Source organism: Hylobates moloch, unplaced genomic scaffold (assembly GCF_009828535.3).
Source record: "Hylobates moloch isolate HMO894 unplaced genomic scaffold, HMol_V3 SCAFFOLD_4, whole genome shotgun sequence".
In the NCBI taxonomy this organism is placed as follows: Eukaryota; Metazoa; Chordata; class Mammalia; order Primates; family Hylobatidae; genus Hylobates; species Hylobates moloch.
In genome coordinates, this window is record NW_026652279.1 from 161,948,102 (window position 1) to 161,962,738 (window position 14,637).

The 14,637-nt window shown below is 37.7% G+C and overlaps 1 protein-coding gene across 6 annotated transcripts in view; it reads right to left on the reverse strand.

Moving 5' to 3' along the window:
* Positions 1 to 14,637, reverse strand: part of NALCN (sodium leak channel, non-selective) — a 358,797-nt gene that overhangs the window by 51,195 nt on the left and 292,965 nt on the right. For 4 of the 6 annotated variants that reach the window (XM_032151248.1, XM_032151249.2, XM_058438040.1 and 1 more), the window contains 5 exons: positions 11,617 to 11,703; positions 5,364 to 5,465; positions 4,859 to 4,928; positions 1,884 to 1,975; positions 1,673 to 1,795 (listed from right to left, as the gene is read on the reverse strand). In XM_032151248.1, the coding sequence (XP_032007139.1) occupies positions 1,673 to 1,795; positions 1,884 to 1,975; positions 4,859 to 4,928; positions 5,364 to 5,465; positions 11,617 to 11,703 (474 nt within the window). The remainder of the gene's footprint in view (positions 1 to 1,672; positions 1,796 to 1,883; positions 1,976 to 4,858; positions 4,929 to 5,363; positions 5,466 to 11,616; positions 11,704 to 14,637) is intronic. The other 2 variants (XM_032151251.1, XM_032151250.1) reach the window with 1 other exon arrangement.

Here is a 14,637-nt window from a genome sequence, read left to right on the forward strand (position 1 = left end):
AGCAAAGCCCTCAACTTCTGCACATGTAAAATGTCCTCCTCTGTTGAAGGAGGGGGCACACAAATGACACTGAGTGGTCCCTGAGGTCTCTTCCACCCCTGAAATGTTATAATAGTGCGGATTAGTTTCCTTGAGCTGCTATAACAAAGTACCACTGGTGCTTAAGACTGGGTGGCTTAAGCAACATACGTTTATTTTCTCATAGTTTTGGAGGCTGGAAATCCAAGATCAAGATGCCAGCTGAGTTGGTTCCTTCTGAGGGCTGTGAGGGAAAACCCTGTTCCAGGGCTGTATCTTTGACTTGTAGAGAGCCGTCTTCTACCTACGTGTCTTCGCAAGGTCTTCTCTCTGTATATGTCTGTGTCCAAATGTTCTCTTAAGGAAACCAATCATATTAGATTAGGGCCCACCCTAATGACCTCATTTTAATTTATTTAACCTGTTTAAAATTCCTATTTCCAAATACAGTCACATTCTGAGGTTCTGAGGGTTTGGACTCTACCATATGGATTTTGTGGGGTGGGGGGAGGAAACAATTCAGTCTATAACAGATAGTGATTATCATATGCTACTAATTAATAACAAATACATCAATTTACTTAAACGATGGCATCAGGGACAGTCCAACTACATAATGGGAACATGTAAAGTTTTCTCATTTTCTCCAGGACACTTAATGTCTTCGGAATATTTACTTAAAGGTCCTGATATGGTTTGGCTCTGCGTCCCCACCCAAATCTCATCTTGAATTGTAGCTCCCATAATTCCCACATGTTGTAGGAAGGACCCGGTCGGAGATAATTGAATCATGGGGGAGGTTCCCCCATACTGTTCTTGTGGTGGTGAGTCTCATGAGATCTGATGATTTTACGAGGGGTTTCTGCTTTCACTTCTCTCTCTTGTCTGTGCCATGTAAGATGTGCCTTTTGCCTTCCACCATGATTGTGAGGCCTCCCCAGCCACTTGGAACTGTGAATCCAATAAATCTCTTTTTCTTTATAAATTACCCAGTCTGGGGTATGTCTTTATCAGCAGCATGAAAATAGACTAATACAGGTATGCTTGACAAAAATCCATTTCATCCATTGGTTGCCTGTCAAACTTGGCTTAGGTGTCCACAAATACAGTGTCTTCAGTGTTCACCCTACTTATGGCTTCTTACACATTTCTTCCATGTTGGTAGGGTAGAGACAGTGAACAGGGGGTTTCCTTCTTATAACAGTTGGTAATGAAAGCACTAATCAACTTTACATTATTCTCCAATAAACCAATTGAGGTATTTTTAGCACAAAGAAACTACAAGCCTCATGGAAGACATGGACAATGACCTTCATTTCACCACGTCCTTTAGTCCCCTTTTGTCTCAGTATTTCCAAAATAAAATATGGAGTTAATAATGCCAATAAAAGCGTATCAGGAAACTGCTAAAATGCACAAAGGAAAATGGCTGTTTTGTGTTTTATCAATGCGAGTTTTCTATAAATGTTAACTACTTGCGACCTTTGTTTTCCACCTGGTCAGGCGTTCAGCAAAGAGGAGCAGCATGATTAATTAGTCCACAGTTTATTTTGTGACCCCATTAGGATTACATGTTCCTTCTTGTTCATATGACAACACCCCTGCTGTTTGCATGGCTCAGGCCAAACACCTGGCTGAAATGAAGTGTACTTACGCGTTGAAGCGTGCTCGGACCACCACCCGGCAAAAGTTTCTGAACCTGTGTTCTCGCCCAACAATGAAGAGTGGCTTATCGAAGTATGGGTGGTTCTCTCTGAGTTCCTCTTCTTGCACTTTCCTTGAAGGAGAAATTCATGGGAGAATAAGGCTAAGGGAAATTTTGCCATTCCCAAATGAGAGCCATGGGACACTGCAGCAACCTGTACCTTTTCATCTCTGCTTGCTCCTTTTTTTCCTGAATCATCTTTATTTCACTGTCTTCTCTTTGTGCATTTCTATATCTCACTGTATTGGAATGCTAGAAATAAATTAAAAGGGGGTGTGTTCAAATAGGAAGGTTTTGAATGCAAAATATATTATCAGTTAAAAAAATTAAAACGAGTATCTCCCTCGATATAAAGTATAAATATTAATTATACATATTTACTGTTAAACATATATTTATATATTTATACCAAATGTATATTTTACCATATCTATATTTATACTAAATGTATCTATTTACAATAAGTATGCATATTTATACTAAATGTATATATTTACATTAAATATGTATATTTATACTAAATACATATTTACAATAAATATATATATGAAATGTATATATTTACAATAAGTATGCATATTTATACTAAATGTATATATTTACATTAAATACATATATTTAAACTAAATGTATATACTTACATTAAATATACAAATTTACAGTATATGTAACATGTATACAATTAAATTTACAGTATATGTAACATGTATACATATTTAATGGCCGCAGTCTTCATAGCAAGAGTATTTTTTTCCTCTAAAAAGTAATTCATTCAGCACATATTGATTGAAATCCTATTATGTGCCAGGCACTGTTCTAGTGTGTAGGATATGGCAAGTGGAAACAAAACATCCTTATTCTTATAGGATGTTCTAGTCAGTGTGAGACAGATAAAAAATATTCCAAAATAAGTATGTTAGAGGATGCTTAGTGATCTGATTTTTTAAAAAATCACAGTGGGTGAGAGGCATAGACAGGCTAGAAGATTATGATTTTAAATGAACAGGTCAGGGTAGACCTCAGTATGAAGGTGCTATTTGAGGAAAGACTAGAAGGAGGTGAGGGTGCAGGCTGTGGTAGGGCTGCAGAAATGTGTTCTTCCACAGCTGGGAGCAGGCCTGGTGTGTCTACATGTGGAATAGCCAGGATGCCAGTGTGGGTAAACCTAAGAGAGGTGAGCAGGCCATGCAGGCCCTTCACAGCCCTTTAGATGGACCCCATGGAAGGTGCAGGGCCAGAGTTCCAGTAACTCAGTAGATTTTACGGAAAGCACTCCTCAGACTTAATTATCTGTGTCTGCTATCATTTAGAATAAGTGAAAAAGTTAAAATTCTCTAATTTAAATCTCCCCTTTGTGGGAGAAAAGACATTATAAGAATTTATTGGAAATGATCAGAACCCCATGGCGTTTTGCTATGGAGAAGGTGGGAGATGGATTTTGCTATACTTCTATATGAAAAATAGGGTAGGAAGTCTCTGAAGAAGTAAGCTCCGGCACTGAGAGTATTCAATAGGGCCTTTGCTGTCTATGTTTAAACACGTTATTTTCAAAGACATGTTCTGATTTGATTCTTAACTAGGTTGTACATTTCGGTTGAAACATATTGAAGGAGCTTTGAATGAGGGTTGCCTTTTTGACTTTTCACCTGAAGATGTTCTCCGTGCAATATGGCTGACTCTGCAATTCTAAGTGCGCAGGCCATGTGTTGGATTTGATGGCAATTCCATGTCAACAATATGGTAGCCAATCAGATAGAGCTCTGGATATTAAAAATCGTGGCTGTAACAGAGCTCTGTGCCGACTAGAACCATGTCTATAGGGTATTGGTGATATCAGGTGTTCTCATTGCCAACTTCTTGCTCTCAATTTTGCCTGGAACACTTAATAAAAGCCCTCTACTTGGACTAAAACAGCAGTTTCTACAGAATGAAAGCAGATGTAGTAGGCAAGCACTCCAAAAACTCAAGAAATAAGAGGTAAGTGGTGAAAAAGAGAAAAATGAAATAACCCCAGGGCTTTGCTAACTTTCTCTTGCTAGCTCTCCTTTCTCAAGTGCCCTCCTTGGCTCTAAACATTCAAGATTACTTTTTAAGCCAGTTCATCCAGACTCAACCTAAGGCCTGTCTTTTAATCAGGACTTCATAATCACAGTTATTTAATATGCATTTTCCAACTCTTTCACTGTAATCTTTGCATGGTATAGCTGCTGGGCCATCTAACGCTTGGCATCTCTGCATTTTTTTCATGGCTCCTTCATTTCATTTGGGTCTCTGGGATAATGCAGATGGGTCTATGATAACCATTGTATCTAAAAATTCCCTGCCCCCAAATCCCCACCTTTGATTTCTTTACATGACTTCATTTTACTTTACATTATAAAGCAAATCTGTCACAGTAATGAAGAGATGATGGAAAATAAAAAGAAATCACTCCAGAAATTCCATTATATTTTTACGAACTTATTATCTGTCTCCTATTCTAAAATTTAAGCTCCAGGAGGGCATTGAGTCCATCTTATTTCCCCACTGCTCCTCATTCCTTAGAACAGGAGCCAGCACATAGCAAACACTTGACAACTATTTATAGAGCCAGTAAATAAATACATGACCTAGAGTCTAAAAGCAAAAAGCTTTCTTGGGAAATACTAGGTAGTCCTTGACAGAAAAATTCTTCTAGAAATAAAATTTCACTTCCTAATACATAAAGCCCTGAAATTATATATTATATATATATTATATATAATATATATATTTAAATATATAAAGCCCTTGATCTAGATTCTAGAATATTTGATTCTTAGTGAATATTCAAAGTCAATGATGCAAATCAATCCTATATAAAATGCTTAAAATGTCTTTAATTTCAAGTCAAATCCAACTGATAATGACACTTTTGTGTTACTATTTTAACTAAGACATGTGCTTTGTGTGGGATGACTGGAGTTTTCTGCTGTTAACGGTTACTTCTGATACTTGGCTACATAATTCATATCTGGAGTTTCCTGATTCCCTCTGGTATGAAGTCTTAAGGAGACATGGGAATGTGGCAGAAAGACACTGACATTGTCTAAGCAGTCATTTAAATACATTTTCATAATCACGTTTCTGAAATCCAAAGCATTGCTTAAAACTTACATCTTGAGTCAAAGTTTCAAGAGATTTTCCCCTGCTGATCCTCTGGCTGTTTGATCCATGTCTTAGAGACCTAAAACAACCACAGGCACTGGTTAATACATCTCAAGATCAAACTGGCCTTTCAAGCAGTGACTATGATAAAATCAAAATAAAACACTTTTTCTGCTACAACGCCACAAATGCCTATAATTTCTTTTCGTAGCAGAAGCTTATACTCTCTCCAAATGTTTTTGATCCCATCTAACAAAATTCAGAATTTTTCCTTCTGGTCTTAAAGGTGAGAATTTGGCCATCTCTAAGGAAAAGGATTGTGAAGTAGAGATTTTTTTGAATCTTTGGATCTGATTAGGTGTTTCATTATTGTAACAAACAGCAAATAGAACTCGATTCCTCAGTCATGCCTGTCTGGCAGCCAAGGCTGACAGCCGTGGCTGTGTACAGCGACCATTTCCTATAAAACCCCCTTTTTTAGAGTCTCTGAAGCCCTGTCTTCCCGAGTATTTACCTGCGCTCTTGGCGGATATGATGCTGCACACTGAGGATTGACCTCTCCTTTGCGGGTTGCCCCTCGAATGATCCGCTCAGCATGCGCTGTCGGGTGCAAGCTCTAGGAAAAAAAAAGGAGCCCAAGATAAATGCATGGTTTGTACACTTGAGATGAATAATACATAAGTGCTCATTATTTTTATTATTTTAAAGGCAACACCGATGAAAACACAAAATATAGCAAATAACGTATAATTATAAAGGAAAATGAACTTTACGCTCTGTGACAAGAACACTTACAAAGCAGAAGTATCACAGCTATGAAGAAGGGCTGGAAAATAAACAGAAAGCTCCCCTCTTGCCCCTCCTCCTACTGCCTCCTCCCTCTTCTCCAAAAATAATGGTAGAGCTTCTATCAGGACGCCATAAGCAGGAAGGCCAGCTTACCCACAGTGATATGGTTTGGCTTTGTCCCCACCCAAATCTCATCTTGAATTCCCACGTATCGTAGGAGGGACCTGGTGGGAGGTAATTGAATCACGGGGGCAGGTCTTTCTTGTGCTATTCTCATGATTGTGAATTAGTCTCATGAGATCTGATGGTTTTAAAAAGGGGAGTTTCCCTGTACAAGCTCTCTTCTCTTGTCTGCTGCCGTGTAAGACGTGCCTTTCACCTTCTGCTATGATTGTGAGGCCTCTCCAGCCACGTGGAACTGTTAAGTTCACTAAACCTCTTTCTTTCGTAAATTGCCCAGTCTCAGGTATGTCTTTACTAGCAGCATGAAAACAGATTAATACACACAGGCAATCATGATGTCGGTTTTGAATTTAAACAAGGTTTCTAATAAACCCCCTTTGGGAAGGATTTGTCCACTCAGGCTCCTGGAATGATGAAATATATGTTCCAAGGAGATTTTGCAGAACTTTAGGAAGATAGGAAAACATAAAGCTTACAAGCAAAAATGAGTAATAAAGAGAAGTAACTAAAGCTGGAATTATGCACAACAATGTAAACATACTTAACACGACTGAACTGTACACTTAGAAATGGTTTAGATGGTAAATGTTATGTGTTATTTTTAAAACCACAGTTCAAAAAAAAAAAGCACAGTTTTTGGAATTATTACCTACAGAAACCTCAATCTGAAGCTTGCAGCTTACTGGTAACCAGTTATCACATGTTTAAACCATGAAGACTTTTAAAAACATGTTCTCTTTGGACCATAACTGGACTTGTGTTAATTTCAGATTTGCTAATGAGTGAAGACAATTGGGTGGCCTAACACCTGTGGTGTGAATGATTTTGGTGAGAAAAAAAAACTATTCTCCAGAAAAGTTTCTCCAACTGGGAATGACAGGAATTCCCTTGAGATAGTTGATAAGTGGCAAGAAAATAACACAAGGGATTAAAAGACCTGTGTGCCAGAAGTTACACTGCTATGAACTAGTTCAGTGATCTTTGGGCCCAACTTCCTCATTGGTAAAATGAAGAGAAAGGCTTGCTCTGAAAGACACCTCACAGGTTGAAAATGCAATGATTTTATGATATGCAAATCTAATGATACTCTATTTGCTCAACACCTGAACACACAATTCTGCCATTTTTTACATATTATTTTCATATTTATGTTTCTTAAAATGCATTTCTTGAATGGCTTTGAATATGATTACTATCTGTCTCAGAGTTAAGATCTTTGAGAAAAAGATTTGTATGTGCTTAGCACACTTAAAATAGCAGCTCTTATGATACATGTATAATAGAAGCATTTTTAAGTACTTAAATATAACACATATATTACAGAAGAACTTATTATATAATACATCATACAAGAACTTATTATATAATAATACATTATATAAGAACTTACTAAATATGTCATATTTAAGTCCTTAAAAATGCTTTTAATGTGGATGAAGATAATTACGGTGAATATCTACGAAAAATCATACAAATTCACTGAATGTAAATGTATTCTTGGAAACAAACCCCAAATAATCACTATTTTTCATTTACTAAACAGCATGAAGCAACTTTTCTACAGATATATAAATATGTCTAAAGAGAACATTCTGGAAAATCTCCTTCCATTATACAAGGAGACCACTGGCCACACACAGGTTCCTGGTGAATGAGGAAAGGACCGCAGATGGAAGTTATAAACCTGTGGTTGGATGGTGGATGCAGGAGCAAGGGAATGGAAAGGAAGTTTTATAACCCTTTGGCCTGGAGCTCAGCTGGACATTGAAACAGGTATAGAAAGATTCCCATGATAGAATGTTTCTGCATAATGAAACAGCCTCGCACTGCCTAAGCCATTGTCACATTTGTTGGCCATGTAAGAAATTTTGCTATTTTGGAAAATAACAGTGTTGGCAGAAAGCTATGAACTTCAGTTGGACACAATCAGACCTGCTAAAAGGTTACATATACTCTAATCCAATGTGCCCAGGTTCATACAAAAGCATGGTAAAAGTTTGCTTTATTGTTTTTTAAAGGAAATACAATGTTACCATAGATAAGCATATACAGTAATGCAAACCATGAAATAAATACCAAATAGTGTTTTAACATGCACAATATAAGGACAGACTGATATAAATGGGTTCTGAAAAGTAACATGAAATGAGAAATGAATACTTCACTTATGTGAAAGCACAAAAAAAGACTTGTTTTATACTCCATGTTCCTACAGTATGTTATTAACCAAGCTTGTTTAATGTTTATGGCATTTTGTTATCATTAGTTATTCCCCTTACTGTGAGTTGATTAGGGACCACTTTATCACTCAGCCTCCCATTCCTAGGAAGTTCAGTTTCTGGCCCTCATGCTGCCTGATGAACAGAATGAGTAAGTGAAAAGGTGGGGAGGGGTGAGTAGGGAGGGTAGAGGCAGGTGCGTGGGGACTGTGTGACCCCATCCGTAACTTGCTAGTCTCTCACGGTTCAAAGAAGTGCACCCTGCAGTGCAGCTGCTGATGGAAAGTTCTGCCTTTGTCTGGAAGCCTAATGGAGAAGATGAGTTGAGAAAACATAAGCTTTAAAAGCACACACTTCTGACTTCAGCTTTTGTAAGTTGTGGGACCTTAGACAGGTGATGTGCTTTCTCTGAGCCTCCATTTCTCATATGTAAAATGTAGAGAACAATAATGCCTTTCCTTCTGACTTCACAGGGAGCTGGAAGAAGTAAAGATGATTATGAATGTGACAGTACTTTGGAAACATCCACACTTTCTTTGAATTTTAGTTGCTATTATTTCCTGTTGTATCTTGTCCCGTGTCATGGTGGATGTTATAACACTCTACATAGCACTGGGGACTGAGCAGCAAGTTTGGCTGGATAACAGCAGAAGCTAAGTCTTTTCTGTTCTGACTGATAGTGATGTCCACTGTGGACCCATGCTACAGCCTCTTAACTGGTCTCCATGCCTCCACCCTCAATAAAGATATTGCATTATTATCCCAAACTGAATGTTCTCTGGAATGAATGTCATAATGGTATCATGGCAGGCAGGTTTCTAAGATTACCCTGATGATCTCTGCCTCCTGGGTTTCATGCCCTTGGGTACTTCCCTCTCCTTGAATGTGGGTGGCACTTAGTGACTTCCTGCTAAGGAGCAGAAGAATGGGAGAGGTTGCAGAACACTATGACTTCTGTCTTCCTAGAGCTCTCTCTCTCTCTCCTTCTCTCATGCTGACTTGGTCTTGCCCTCTTGCTTGCTTGTCTCTCTCTCTCTCTCTCTCTCTCTCTCTCTCTCTCTCCCCCTCTCTCCCTCTCTCTCTCTCTCATGCTGACTTGCTCTTGCCGTCTTGCTTGCTTGCCCTGGTGAAGCAAGCTGCATTTTGTGAGGTGCTCTGTGGAGAGTTCCACTTGGGGAGGAATCCAGCAAACTGGTTGGAACTGAGGCCTTCATATCACAGCTCACAAGGAACTGAATCCACTAATAACCATGCAATTGACTGGGGCTCTTCCCGTTCAAGTCCAAATGCATGCAGCTTGGAGAGAGACATGACTAGGTGATGCCCAGATTCCTGACTAAAACTGTGAGATGAAAAATGTGTGGTTTAAATCATTTAAGTTCTGGAGTCATTTGTCATGCAGCAATAGATCACGAATGTAGCTATTATCACTGCCTTAAAAAAACTAAGCCTAACGAGCAGCGTGGCTTACAAAGCCCCGTTTAGTGTCCCTCTAAACCTCCCTTTCTGGTCTCGTCTTTCCCAGGAGGAACCTCGTTCTCGCCATGCCATTTTCTTTGGTCTTTTAGTTCGTCACATATGCCATGCTCCAAAGAGCTCTAAGAGAGCAGGGTTGTCTTTAAAATTGTTCATGATTATTTCTCAGCTCTTATCCACAGTAGGTGCTCAATAAATATTTGTGGAATGAATGAACCTTGAAATTCTGTGAAGATCAAATATTTTCTTTTTTGATCACTCCATGCTTTTGAAGCATGAAAATAATCACGGACAAAACAGCATGTGTTTTAAATATACTTTGTAAAGGGGCAAGTTAAATAATCTTAATTTTATCTCAAGTTAGAATACGATGCCACTCAAGAATAATGGGCTGCATACCTACACTAGAAGAGACAGTAATGAAAAAAAAAAAAAAAAAAGACATTGTGTCTTACAAGTAGAAACTTCATACATCTTTCTCTATATTTTATGTGAAAGCTATTAGGGAAGTCTGAAAGCCAAGATGGAGCAGAACAGGCTGCAGCAGGTGAACTTAGTTCAATTTCTTTAACTGGAGATCAGATCTGTTGCTGGGAACGTGGTCTCCATATACCTCCTCTTACAGGAATCTAATACTTGCAAGCCGAAATAGTGAGTAACTACAAAATTCGAGATTTCTAATATTTTATATAAGAAATGAGATGCACACATCCTTAAAGTTACCAAGTAACAGACCTACCCAGAAGGAGAAGAACTTGAATATTCCATTTTGTTATATTTTGCCACTTTACATTTTTCATTAGGATTGAGATGCCTTTTGGTCTCACGTAAGGACAAAGGAGGTGCGTTTTCAGAAAGAAAATGTTCATTTATTTGCTTCCCAGAGTAAAAGCAAGGCTAATTTTACTGGAAAAATACTGTGATCTTCAGGGACAGTCTCACTTTTCTTAGAGGAAAGACTGCGTCGTGTCAGGTATCAAGGTTTTTAACATCCTCCCTAGATCTTTTCACAATGGCAAGTACTAGAAGGCCAGTTTCTTAGGAACTCCATCTAGTGGCTTACTATAAAAAACTGGCCTGCCTCCTTGGCTTCTGCAACTGGGAGGCACAAGACTTCAAGTGTCTGGTGAAAAATAATGAAGTCTTTTGTCTTGTCTGAGTGAGGAAATTCTGCATTATGCAGGCATATGTAATCCCTTTATTCCTGTTCCCTGGAGGAGAATTACAGTGAGGCATTTTCCTTTTCCCAGTTGGGGTTAATGTTATGCCCTCTCTACCTTTGAAAGTAAAACAAGATGAGGACCCCTGAGGATGATTCAAATGTGGGAATATTCTTCAGCAAACACACATTCCCAGTTGCAAAAATATTACCCCTGGTTTCTTGCCAAGCCTTTGAGAAAAAAAAATATGAAAGATTGATCCTTTTTTTTCTCCCTGCATTGCCTGTGTGCTGTGGAATTTCAATTGCTCCTTATATGACAGCCATATATATATATATATATATATATATATATAATCTTTTATGGACATTGGGGAAAGTGAATTATGTCTTGAAATTGTCTCTATTTTTCTTGACATTTCTCCATCTAAAATATTTTAAAATTGGCCCAAAGATTATGGTTATAAGAGAGATCTTTGGAGCTTTATTGGCCTTTAAACACCACTAGTTGTTTATAGACACAGTAGCAGGGGGTCCCCGGTTCTTTTCTTCTTTGTCTCCATGTCTTCTTTCTTAATGTCCCAGAACAAGGGTGTGGGAAAAGCCTATACATTCTGTAATGAAAGGGAGAGGCCTATGAGTCTTCGAATTATTTTCACTCATTATAGAAAAGTTAGATTACACAAAAGCATCTGGTATTAAATGTAATTACCATCTAAAGGAACTGCAGTATAACTTTGCAGAGTATTACATTTGAGGGATTTTGCTCAAATCTTGAACTCCACAAGTAATACATTTTAAAGTATTATCCAAGGTTGGTTAATGTAATGTAATCACATTAGCAGACAACAGGAAAATAGTCTTTCAGTGGTAATTATGTAAAACTATGACTGTATAACTAAGAGAATAGATAATGAGTATTTCCTGGAAATGGCTCTTACCTGACTCCACTAGAGTGACAATGTGATCTTCCCAAGTAGAGACAACAGCGGATGCTAATGGGTGAGCTCGTCGGTAATGGCCTCTTGCTGAGATGAGGAAAAAGCTGCATTTTTATCCTAGTGGATACCCCACTCCTTTGTGAGTCAGCCCTGTCCCGAGTAAATGGATCTGGCTCTTTCATAGCAACTGCCAGTTAGTTCTTCCCAATCTTGTGTTATTCATAGAAATGTTTTCATAGAAAGGCATGTAAATACAGGGGCGACCAGAACTTCATCGTAGGCCGAAAATAAAATAAACCTTGAATGTCTTTATCTTACGCATTTATACCCATACTATAAACAAAAAAGAAAAATTAACTCATGAGAAATCCATGCCTTTAGTGCATCTATTAAATTTCAGCATAAAAAATGTCCGCAACCCCGCATCATTCACTGGGCTTCAAATTTAGTAACCCAACTACTGACTCAGAAACATGCAAATTACAACGCAAAGGTTGAACTTTTTACTACAATAAAAGGGAAATTTTGTAAATGTTGCAGGAACTGCATTGGCCAATTTTCAACAGATATGTATTCCATTTTTCTTTACTACTTTACTCTTTATTCTTTTGACAAAATAACAAAAGAAAGACCTTGTTAAAATATCTTCCCGTCTCCATGGTTCTATCTTTCCCAGAATGCCATATAGTTAGAATCATACAGTATGTAGGCTTTTCAGATTGACTTCTTTCCCTCAGTAACAGGCATTTATGTTCACACCATGTCTTTTCATGATGGTATCTCATTTCTTTTCCACGCTGAATAATTATTCCACTGTCTGGATGTACCACAGTTTGCTTATCCATTCTCCTACTGAAGGACATCTTGGTTGCCTCCAAGTTTTGGCAATTAGGAATAAAGCTGCCATAAACATCAATGCATGTCTATGGAGACACATATCTATGTATTTCTATGTGCATTTCTGTGTCTGTGGAAACAGTAAAAAGATCATTGGTTGCCAGGGTTTGTGGGGAGGGAGGAATGAATAGGTGGAGCACAGAGGATTTTTAGAGCACTGAAATTACTCTGTATGATATTATAATGATAGATGTACGTCATCACATATTTGTTCAAACCCATAGAATGTAGTACTCCAGGAGATGAACCCTAGTGTCAACTATAGACTTGGGGTGATAGTGATGTGTCAGTGTAGGTTCATCAATTGTAACAAATGTACCACTCTGATGGGGATGTTGATAGTTGGGGAGACTGTGGCTGTGTGGGGGCAAAAGGTACGTGGGAAATCTCTATACCTTTGCTCCATTTTGCTGCAGACCTGGAACTGCTCAAAAAATAGTCTATTTAAAAAAACTTCCCACATCTGTTTGGTAAAACTCAATAGTAGCCTTTCTAATCCATAACACTATTATAATCACTTTGGGGTTTATCTAAAAACAATCTATAAATCATATGCTATCTCAATAAAATATAACATATTTTGATTACCGCAAATCAGATACTATCTAAAAATGTGTTTAGAATATATTATTTTTGTTTTGGTTGTATTTTGCCACTTTTAAATCTTTACTATTTTATGTTTTATGCAAAAACATATATCTACACATCTTGTCTCCTTAGTTTATGGTTGTCTGAATACAGTTAATTTTCATCTATCTACTTAGCTTATTTCCAAATAGTCTTTCAACTAACCTATCAGAGTTTTTAAGTGTCAGGAAAATCTTAAGAAAAAGCCAGCAATAACCAGGCAGGCTTCATAGAATTGCAAAGATAAATATTTATGAAATTCATTCTCAATACTCTATTTTCTTAAAACTTGGGGTTATTCATACCAAATGCTAAGAAAAAAATTGCTGCTATCTCAGGGGTTGGCGCAAACCCTAGGCTGCAAGGGTTCTGTTGTTTCTTTCTCTCATCTGTAGGGTCAGTCCAGCACCTTCCCTTTCCGCTGAGGAGCCGAGCTCAAAGGTCCAGGGGACACTGTAAGGTACCCAGGCCCTCCCAGCAGTGTACAGGGTGTCTTGCTACTTCTGCCCAGAATGCGGAGCTGCAGAGAACTAACATGACCTTATCCAAAGTTGCTGAATAGCCGGCTAACCTATGGAACAATAATTATGAAAGAAGAACTTTCCAAATGGGAAAAAGCAAATGGTGTGAAATGCCTAGCATGTGAAAGACACTACAGAAATATTTCTCGAATGAATGCGTGAATTCTTAGGGGCACTTTCTTTCAGGAAAAAAATCCAGCTAATGTCATTTACATAACTGCAGATTAATAAATACATAGTGATTTTATATATATGTAAGTAGTATATAAGTTGTATTTATAGTCATTAAATGATTCTTTTAAAATGATGAGTAAGAGAAAAACTAACTCTATGTATTTTATTAAATCCATTTAATTTTTTCTGTAGTAAGCAGCACTAAACTAAAGACTATTCCTTAAGACAAACAATTATTAATATAAGTGCATGGCAAAGAAAGTTACGTTATAAAACCAAATGTCAGAATGCAAACATCATACGAGACTGAGCATTCGAAAGGTTATAAAGACATTGTCCTTGCTAAGGAGGTACTCATGGCAAACCACAAAAGGATGGAACTTTCTAAAATAATGTAAAATGTTTGTTTTATTTTAACATTTCTCTATTCATTCAGCCTTGCAGGAATGATAATGCATTTTTGCTCGATTTCAGGGCTTTGAATTAGAGGAAATCTCAACAAAGGTAGTGATGCTTTTGAAAGCACATTGCTATTTGTTTTTGATTTCGCCTGATGCAGGGAAAAGGTCACTGCCTTTTGAAAAGAAGCTTTATTTAGTGGAGCTGAACGATACAGTCTAAGTCAGAACAACAACAAATTTAATAGCAATCTTGGATTTTATAATTCAGGTAGTGGAACATCCTCTTCGGGTAAGTCTTAAAAAACAATGACACAGATGCCTGTTTGTGCCAAGTGAATCATCTGCATTTTTGCATGGGCCAGGAGCCTCAAGTTCTGTAAAAATGGCCCACTTTTTTTTTT